This window comes from Pelophylax lessonae (genome assembly GCF_965119305.1).
Source record: "Pelophylax lessonae genome assembly, chromosome: 1".
NCBI lineage: Eukaryota > Metazoa > Chordata > Amphibia > Anura > Ranidae > Pelophylax > Pelophylax lessonae.
This window is the reverse complement of record NC_138768.1, coordinates 265,031,881-265,042,526: the sequence shown is the minus strand read 5'-3', so window position 1 is coordinate 265,042,526 and position 10,646 is coordinate 265,031,881. Positions and strand designations below refer to the sequence as shown.

The 10,646-nt window shown below is 47.5% G+C and overlaps 1 protein-coding gene across 2 annotated transcripts in view; it reads left to right on the top strand.

The window, feature by feature from the left end:
- Positions 1-347: 347 nt before the first annotated feature.
- Positions 348-10,646, top strand: part of PPM1F (protein phosphatase, Mg2+/Mn2+ dependent 1F) — a 74,986-nt gene continuing 64,687 nt past the window's right edge. The window contains exon 1 of one of the 2 annotated variants that reach the window (XM_082247880.1): positions 348-553. In XM_082247880.1, coding sequence (XP_082104006.1) covers positions 393-553 — 161 coding nt within the window. In that variant the 5' untranslated portion in view covers positions 348-392. The remainder of the gene's footprint in view (positions 554-10,646) is intronic. The other variant, XM_082247881.1, reaches the window with a different exon arrangement.

The window sequence follows — 10,646 nt, the reverse complement described above, 5'->3', positions numbered from 1 at the left end:
CCTGCTATCCCAATCCTACTTCACCTGTCACTGTTGTCATTTCAGCAACATGCTAACCAACAACCATCTAAATGCTGTCACAGCTGTCACTCTGCGACTCCCATGCTGGGTTTGTTTGATGTGGACTATACCATTTGGGGACAGGGGTGATCAGTACAGTACACTAGTGAGTTATAGAGCCGGCTGGGATAAAATATAAAACATTCTCTCTATGATACGTTGTATGTGTCTCGGCTGTTTTAGGGGTACTATGTATCGTCACACAGAGTCCAGCCTGGCCGGTATGAGGTGTGCGACCCCTCCCTGCCTCCCCCCCTTCACTCTCAGCGCCCCGTCCCAGTACACGTGCGGCTCCGCGCTACTTCCGGGTTTCCTCACACTCGGCTGTAGGTATGGCGGCGGAGCAGGAGGCGGCGGGGAGGGAGCTGCTGGCGGCATTGTTACGGGACCTGGCTGCTCCGGAGGGACACCCTCGACCACAGAACCGGAGGTTGAGCCGTGAGGAGGTGGAGGGCGAGCTGTGTGAGGCGGTGCTGCGGCTGGTGGGGGGAAGGTGAGGCTGGTGCACAGGGAGCTGTATATGTGGGGTAGGGTTGCCCCCCCTCATCCCTTTAATCCAGGATACATAATAATTGCACAAGTTCTGAGGCTGATATAAGGCACTAAGTGAGTTTAATTACCACCTTAATCAGCCACAGAACCTGTGTAATTATTGTGTGTCCTGGTTTAAAGGGATGAGGTGGCAACCCTAGTGTGGGGTAAGCTGGGTGCTGCTATGGTACTTACTGGTGTGCTGAGGGGGTGTGTAACCATAGCAATCACCAACTCCCAATAACATTCCTACACCAGGTCATGTGACATCACACCTGCAGGACACAGGAGTCCAAGATACTGGGTAATAGTTGCTCGAGTTTCATACAGCTATCTGCATATACCTACAATATAAGGCACACTCACAACTGCCAATGCCCACACAGTTCGGATACATGCAAGAAGCAATAGGGGGCTGCCGCCTCCCGCAGCTAATCGCACCCACTTGCATGTAATCTATCATGCAGCGATCGCAGGCAGTCTGCATCTGGGGCCGATCACTTGCATGTGGTTCCTGCAGAGATTACATGTAAGTGGGCGCAATTCGCTGCAGTGCAGGAGCTTCCCATTGCTTTCAATAGGGCTGCCTCTCGCAGCAGCTGACAGGAACCTCTGATAGAGTTCTCGCATGTAATTAGATTAGAGGTTCTTTCACAAGTGTAAATGCACCCTAAAGCCCAACATCGGGCAACTAAAAAATGATCCCTTTCAATGGGGCTGTACCTGCAGTGCAAGGGTTAATTGTATATTTTGGTCTAGGGCAATGGTCTCTAAACTTTGGCCCTTAGGGCACTATTTTGTACACTGACAACAATCATGGGGCCCAGATCCTCTTAAGGACCTGGGAGGTGGGGCCCAGATCCTCTTAAGGACCTGGGAGGTGGGGCCCAGATCCTCTTAAGGACCTGGGAGGTGGGGCCCAGATCCTCTTAAGGACCTGGGAGGTGGGGCCCAGATCCTCTTAAGGACCTGGGAGGTGGGGCCCAGATCCTCTTAAGGACCTGGGAGGTGGGGCCCAGATCCTCTTAAGGACCTGGGAGGTGGGGCCCAGATCCTCTTAAGGACCTGGGAGGTGGGGCCCAGATCCTCTTAAGGACCTGGGAGGTGGGGCCCAGATCCTCTTAAGGACCTGGGAGGTGGGGCCCAGATCCTCTTAAGGACCTGGGAGGTGGGGCCCAGATCCTCTTAAGGACCTGGGAGGTGGGGCCCAGATCCTCTTAAGGACCTGGGAGGTGGGGCCCAGATCCTCTTAAGGACCTGGGAGGTGGGGCCCAGATCCTCTTAAGGACCTGGGAGGTGGGGCCCAGATCCTCTTAAGGACCTGGGAGGTGGGGCCCAGATCCTCTTAAGGACCTGGGAGGTGGGGCCCAGATCCTCCCAAGGACCTGGGAGGTGGGGCCCAGATCCTCCCAAGGACCTGGGAGGTGGGGCCCAGATCCTCCCAAGGACCTGGGAGGTGGGGCCCAGATCCTCCCAAGGACCTGGGAGGTGGGGCCCAGATCCTCCCAAGGACCTAAATGAGTAGTGGTGAACCTCAGCACCCCAGATGGTTTGGAACTACATTTCTCATGATTCTTCGGGACTCTGCAATGTAGTTAAGCATCATGGGAAATGTTCCAAAACATTTGGGGTGCCAAGGTTTGCCATCACTGACCTAGATGATGGTGCACAGTTCAGGGTTCGTACGGTCATGAAGAACCTGGAAAAGTCATGGAATTTGAAATGCAATTTCCAGGCCTGGAAAAGTTTTGGAAAATAATTTAACCCACAAAGTTTTGGAAAAGTCATTGGAACTTTGTTTCACAATCACTGTATATTCGAATATGCAGAAAAGAGAGAAAGGCGCCACTCAATGTAGCAGATGTAAATAATTTTATTGACCCATATTAAAAACTTACATGGAGATGACACTAGGGGAGAACCAATTCGGGTAACGCTCCGAAACCGGTTACCGCGCCCCCCCCCCCCCCGCGCGTCATCACGTTCGCGCTGCCCTCCAGTGAGGTATGTGCTTCACCGCTGCCTCCATCTGAGTTTCCTGATTGGTTCTCCCTTAGTGTCATCTCCCGGCTGCTGGTCAGCCTCAGGGACGGAAACACAGCAGACCCGGAAGGACGCCGAGCTATGAAGATAGATGCTTACCTCCATGCAAGTTTTTAATATGTGTCAATAAAATTATTTACACTTCATACACTGAGTTGTGCCCTTCTCTCTTTTCTGCCTGTTCGTGGGACTGTTGCTTCAGCCTAACAAAGAGCTGTCTTCGATGTAAGCGCCGCATTTGTGCATCTGTGCCATCCATACCAGTCTGGCTGCACCTTATCCATCATGACTGCTTGAACTGAAGCTTTATCCCCAAGCAGGAGCGCCCATCAAATCTTTTTCTTTCTCCAGTATGTTCGAATATAGTTGATAATATTGGTTAAATGACAATACAGGGAGTGCAGAATTATTAGGCAAATTAGTATTTTGACCACATCATCCTCTTTATGCATGTTGTCTTACTCCAAGCTGTATAGGCTCGAAAGCCTACTACCAATTAAGCATATTAGGTGATGTGCATCTCTGTAATGAGAAGGGGGTGTGGTCTAATGACATCAACACCCTATATCAGGTGTGCATAATTATTAGGCAACTTCCTTTCCTTGGGCAAAATGGGTCAAAAGAAGGACTTGACAGGCTCAGAAAAGTCATAAATAGTGAGATATCTTGCAGAGGGATGCAGCACTCTTAAGATTGCAAAGCTTCTGAAGCGTGATCATCGAACAATCAAGCATTTCATTCAAAATAGTCAACAGGGTCGCAAGAAGCGTGTGGAAAAACCAAGGCGCAAAATAACAGCCCATGAACTGAGAAAAGTCAAGCGTGCAGCTGCCAAGATGCCACTTGCCACCAGTTTGGCCATATTTCAGAGCTGCAACATCACTGGAGTGCCCAAAAGCACAAGGTGTGCAATACTCAGAGACATGGCCAAGGTAAGAAAGGCTGAAAGACGACCACCACTGAACAAGACACACAAGCTGAAACGTCAAGACTGGGCCAAGAAATATCTCAAGACTGATTTTTCAAAGGTTTTATGGACTGATGAAATGAGAGTGAGTCTTGATGGGCCAGATGGATGGGCCCGTGGCTGGATTGGTAAAGGGCAGAGAGCTCCAGTCTGACTCAGACGCCAGCAAGGTGGAGGTGGAGTACTGGTTTGGGCTGGTATCATCAAAGATGAGCTTGTGGGGCCTTTTCGGGTTGAGGATGGAGTCAAGCTCAACTCCCAGTCCTACTGCCAGTTTGTGGAAGACACCTTCTTCAAGCAGTGGTACAGGAATAAGTCTGCATCCTTCAAGAAAAACATGATTTTCATGCAGAACAATGCTCCATCACACGCGTCCAAGTACTCCACAGCGTGGCTGGCAAGAAAGGGTATAAAAGAAGAAAAGCTAATGACATGGCTTCCTTGTTCACCTGATCTGAACTCCATTGAGAACCTGTGGTCCATCATCAAATGTGAGATTTACAAGGAGGGAAAACAGTACACCTCTCTGAACAGTGTCTGGGAGGCTGTGGTTGCTGCTGCACGCAATGTTGATGGTGAACAGATCAAAACACTGACAGATTCCATGGATGGCAGGCTTTTGAGTGTCCTTGCAAAGAAAGGTGGCTATATTGGTCACTGATTTGTTTTGTTTTGTTTTTGAATGTCAGAAATGTATATTTGTGAATGTTGAGATGTTATATTGGTTTCACTGGTAAAAATAAATAATTGAAATGGGTATACTGTATATTTGATTTTTGTTAAGTTGCCTAATAATTATGCACAGGAATAGTCACCTGCACACACAGATATCCCCCTAAAATAGCTAAAACTAAAAACAAACTAAAAACTACTTCCAAAAATAGTCAGCTTTGATATTAATGAGTTTTTTGGGTTCATTGAGAACATGGTGGTTGTTCAATAATAAAATTAATCCTCAAAAATACTCATTTGCCTAATAATTCTGCACTCCCTGTAGTTGCATAGACATTTCATGAAACATTAGGTCATGAAGATTTACTTAAAGTCATGGAATTGGTAAAAATGTGTACGAACCCTGACAGTTCCTCCCAATGACCTAGACCAGTGTTTCTCAACTCCGGTCCTCAGGGCACACTAACAGGCCAGATTTTAGGTATTACCTAGGGGAGATGCAGACTAGAATACTGCAATCACTGAGCAGCAAATTATATCACCTGTGATGTATTTCAATTTTCTTGCAAACCTGGCCTGTTAGTGTGCCCCGAGGACCGGAGTTGAGAAACACTGACCTAGACAATGGTGCACAGTTCCTCCCAAAGGCCTAGATGAGAAATGGCAAACCTTGGCACCCCAGATGTTTTGGAACTATATTTCCCATGATAGTCCTGCACTCTGCAGTGTAGTTAAGCATCATGGGAAATGTAGTTCCAAAACATCATGGGTGCCAAGGTTTGCCATCACTGACCTGGGCGAGGGGGCCCAATGACCCCATTGATGGGAAATTGCCCTCAAGATGGGGAGGTGCTTTAGGGGCAGCAGCCCCCCCCCCCCCCAAAGGCACATTGTCCTCATGTTGATACTTTCTGCTGACCTGAAGTAGCATAAAAACACTTGTTTTTTGGAGATGCCACTGAATTATCAGGACTGTCTACTACAGGGATGCATTACAATTCGGCCTCATGCACACTTTGCTTTTACAGGTATTTCTCTCCTCCCCTTTTTCTTTTTAGCCTGTAAAAGCAGCTCCCTGTAACTTTGTGTCCACAGATAGGAATTGACAGGCATATTTAGAAGAGGAACATTTACAGGCTGAAAAGAAAGAAAAAAATCAAAGGTGCGTTAAGTAGAGGAGCTGAGGAGCAGCTGAGGAGCAATGCTGAATGTGCCTAAATGGGTGTAAATGTATCTAAACATACCTAAAACGCCTCTACCATTTGAGCATTCATTCTAATGGGCAGAATAAATGATTCTGGACAGTGGAATCCGTGAACATTCAAACGCTTTACACGCCTAAACCTGTGTGCAATACGTTGCTTTTGCTTCACTTTTTAAGCAGCTTTTATCCTGGCAGGAGTTTTGGGGCTCAGAGGTCCTAAATCCAGTCTTTGCTCTTCAAGGCTGCATTCGCAGAGGAGTTCTGCCTAAAACATAGCAGCTGCTCAGTTTTAAATGTGCTGTGACTTCATGTTTGTATAGTACTGCTGCAAGCGATTGGGACTTTGAGGCAACTGCGAGCAAAACACTTGGCGTACAGTTACAATTTGGTATTAACATACAAAATGCCTAATTGGCTGCCCCCCAAAAATAGCAGTAACTCCTACTAAATGCCTCTGCTTAACTTCCCTCTGAAAACTGATCCACCAGATTGCTTTTCTGAGGGGGGTAGCAAGGGCTGCCGCCCATGTGACCGGGGCCTTACAGAAATGGAAATGCTGGTGGAACTGTCTGCATCTAATATGTATGGGTCTGTAAGACTCCTGCTCTGGCTACCTCTCTTCACCAGCCACTTGTCATTAGTATGCACCTGCAGCTCATGCACTCATGATGTAGCAGGAGAGGGGTGAACACAGACATCTGACACACGTATGACACACATATTGCCAGTGATCCAGCCAACCACAGCTCGAGCTGATTTGGTTGAAACTCAAGCAGTATATGGCTAGCTTAAATTTGCTTCACTGCTCCTGTTTAGCATTGCCTGCTGTGTAAGGTAATTAATGTTCCCCAGTGTTTTTGGAGAGGAATTAGAACGCCTGTCAGGTTTTTTTTAATTCTGTGCCCCTGTTATGGAGAATTATCCTCTCTGTATTTGTCATGTTTGCTATTATCATCAAAAGTGAAATTAAAATGGAATCCCACATTTTCGTTAGTCCCCTGAACAGTAATAGAGGAGAAATCTTCCAATGGGGACACTAGTTCCTTGGAAGCTGGTGACTATCAGGGATTTCCTCACTTCCTGTTTTGGCTATGGGACAGGAAGTGAAGCGATCTCTCTCCAGTTGGGCACAGATGTTATAACCTTCCCTTACTTTAACTACAAAATTGCCTTTAGTTCTACTTTAATAATGTAATAGTATAAAATAAACTTGTCACATGTAAAGAGCCAGATTCTTAATCTCAAAATGGCGGAAACGGGTGCATGGCAGGTCTTCCTGACATCTGTGCTTGTAACAGATGGTGGACCTGATAAACCATACATGGCACAGTTCCTCTAATAGAGATCCTTCGGGGACCTCTGTTTTATTAGGTATACTATATTGCATAGTGACAGTGCTCACCCAGCACTGTCAACGTGCAGGAAGTGATATGGCAAGCTACAGCCACCCAATGTATTTCTGCTTCTCCTATTTCCCTGGGGATCATTTCTGTGATGTCTTCTCCCTGTAAGTGTTCATCCAGACATTCCTCACAGGGAATCTCCCGACGTTCTTCTCCCTCCATCCTCAGTTAGGCTGAGAGGGGTAGGAAACAGCTTTTCCCTACGGTAAGCATCTGTACAAGACACATATGGGAGTCAGCCCGAATAAGCAGTTTGAATCTAACATCTGGGCTACATTTTAGTGGAGATATTAGTTTATAAGGCACACATAGATACACTGTGCACTTATGTTTTTTAGAGCCGGTTCACACTGAGGCGATCCGACTTCGGGGGGTGACCTGTGAAGTCGCGTGCACCGTAATGGAAGTCTATGCAAGTCGCTCCCAGGTCGCCCCAAAGTAGTACAGGACCCTTTTTCTAAGTCAGAGCGACTTGTGTCACTCCTATTAGAACGGGTCCTGTACTACTCAATGGACCGCGACCGACCGCGACTTGTCAGGCTGACAAGTCGCGCTAGTCTGAATGGGCTCTTAATCTGTGCCAAATAAGCAACAGAATGATCTGACAGAGCTCTGATTAGCAGATGGAGCTTTACAGTTGTGTGCTGAGTTTGGAAGAAGAGGAATACTGTAGGCATGTCTAGCTACTAGTGTACCGTTGGTTGGTTTAGGAATTTGAAACATGACCAGTTTACTGTAGGAAATGTCTTTGTTACAAGTTTTTGGTTTTGACAGGTATCCGCTCCTGCTTCCTGCGCAGATTGCCACGGGTAACTGAGTCAGATGTTCACTCTCACCTTTCCCCCACAGTCTTCTGGAACACATCACAGGTCCTAGAAGACTATTGGACCATTCTCAAGGCGCTGCTTGACTCGTAAATGTGCAGTATGAAATGGACTGCTTCCCTTACTAGAGATGCTGGCGCCTGCACCCAAAGCCAATTGAAGAATCGGCTTGGGTGTGGACATCGCAGGATCCCTGGAGAGTTTAAAAAGACCAGAAGTAGGGCGTTTAACAAGGGTGTTTGGCATAGGGTCATCCTATTCTTCATTTTATACCGACTTAGTCATCCCACTGCTAACAGTGTATGGAGTGGCGGTATCTGTGTAGTAAACCAGCTTCTATTCATGGTGTGTGCAGAAAGATCATTCTCTTTCACCTATGCCTTTGACTGGATCTGCTGTCTCTTGGGTCCTTTCCTCTTCTCAGTCCTTCACATGCGTTCAGCAGTGGCTGTATAATTTGCCGAGAGTGGCAAGGTAAAGTGGTGGTTCAATGTCCATTTAGGAAGTTGATGGCACCTTGGTGTGCTGGATATAACGAGGTGGCCCATAAGGGATGTGTTCAGTATCCGTGCATCACATTCCCCTGGGGATGGCGTTCCCAAGAGGGTATTTGGCTGAACACTTGCAGAAAGGACAGAGGCTGCTTAGCACTCCTTCATGTTGTAGAGGACTGCACATTTTGGCAAGTGCAGCTGGATTGCACTGTTCTATGTATCCATTTTGAGCTGCCTCCATGGTGAATATAAAGGTTGCATCATCTGCGCACCAGCCCCACTTTGGTAAACCCAGGTGTCTTCTCCTCTATAGGTGATATCTGGATGGGGTGTGTGGTGTTTTTTGCCTACTTGCTGGGGAAGTTTTCTTCCTAACCCATCCATTACTGCCCTCCTTGTTTTTTCCTTAGGTGGTTTAGCCAATGGCTCCCACTGCTGCCTCCATGTCTAGTGAAGAGAGAAGGGGGGAGGGCAGTGCCGTATTAAGATTCAGGTCTGGTAAGTTTTGGGGAGAGGCTGTGGGGAAAGGGGCGGGGCAAACTTCCGCTTGGATCACCGCTGCAATCCCAGTGCTAGAGGGTATCTATCGCAACCAGGTACCCTCTCAACCCCCCCGAAAAATATAATGTGCCAAAACTTAGAAAGGGGGGAGGCAGACAAACAGAAAATATAAACGTGAATAGTGCGCTGTTCAACATGAAAATAAAATCATATATATATTTATATATAAAATGTGTGTGTATATACGAAAAACATCCAATGATTATAAAAAATCCACTTCCAAAATTATTAAAGGCGTAAAAATGCGACTTTTGATATCCATCCATACAACTTCAGCTATGTATCAAATGCCGTCCCCAGTCGCCTTAGGTGCAATGCCTGCTCACCTTACTTTATGACTCACTGCAGTTCATACTGCGCCTTTGTACAGAATCTTGAATAGTCGGCTGGATGTGCCTCCAAACAGATTTCCACCTCTTTGTTTTCTGCCCTTTTGATATACAACCACTGTTAGGAAATGGGTGCTGCACAAGTTCTTGGAATGGCAGCTAACTCAGAAATCAGAGACAGACGTTCGGCACACTCTGACTCTGGAAGTATTCCAGGCCAGGGACCAGCTCGGGTTCATACAAAAGCATTCTTCAAGACAAGCAGAACCTCCTCTTTTGGGTGAAGTTCCACTTATAAAAAAAGCCTTGTACTGTCTGTCCCCTCAACGCTTAACTGACTCCTGTATTTTTCCAGCGCTGTGCCAGCTGCGGGTCTTCTGTCCCTCTCTTCCTGGTTTCCTGAGAACAGCGGTAGCTATTGGCTCCTAATGCTATCAGTCAAATCCAGAGAACAGGAGGCGGGGCTAAGCCATGCTGTGTGTCTATGGACAGTGAGCTTGCATGTCTGCCCCCCATAGTAAGTGGCTTGCTTTGGGAGGAGACACAGAAGAGGAGGAACAAAGCTAACCCATGGTGGACTGCAGAAGAGGAAGTTCAGGGCTGCTCTGTGCAGTACCCTGACAACCAATGACATCACTGGTTGATAAGAACGACTGGTGCCTGCTTAGCATCCATGTTTACTCCTCCTCTTCCCCTCTCCATCAACACTGGGGTCACATTAGCAACTAGGAGAAGAGAAACGCCAGAATGCTAGTCTGTACCAGTTTGCAATAGTTGAGGAATAAATCACCTCTAATGTTGGATTGTCCATGTGTATGGATGTTTCTGCTATAAGTAAAACTAAGACCCCTTTCACACTAGCGGACCGTTCAGATCTGCCTGTCAGTTTTTCAGGTGGATCTGAACGGATGTCCCATGCATCTCTATGGGACATCGGATGTTAGCAGAGACATGTCCGCTGATATCCGACCTGATCCGGTCCGTCAAATCTGGACGGATGGAAACCCTATTTTCCATCCGTCCAGTGGATCGGATCGGATGAGAACGGACAGGCGATCTGTTCTCATCTGATTCCCCCATAGAGAACAGCGGGGACCTGACAGCTCTGTCTCCGCACACAGCGCGGAGACAAAGCTGCCATGCGATTGCTCAGTGGGGGATTGGTGTATCGATTTCCCCCCCCCCCCCCCCCTGAGAAAAACGGAGTCCAACGACAAACTCCCATGTGTGAAAGGGGCCTTAGTTTTTTTCTTTTTGTTTGTTTTACAATTTTAGAATGAGGTGCCTCGAGATTGTGCGGAATCTTAAGGGATGCCGCAAATGAAAAAAGGTTGAGAAACACTGTGCTAGAGGCCCCAATATTTTAAAGTGCAGACTAAGACCCCGTTCACACTGGGGAAACCTGTCAGGCGACCTGGTCGCCTGACAGGTCGCCGTAGGTCACCTGCCATAGAGAAGCTGTGGACCCGTTCTAATAGGAGCGACACAAGTCGCTCCGACTTAGAAAAAGGGTCCGGAGCTTCTTTGGGGCGACCCGGAGCGACCTGCATTGACTTCA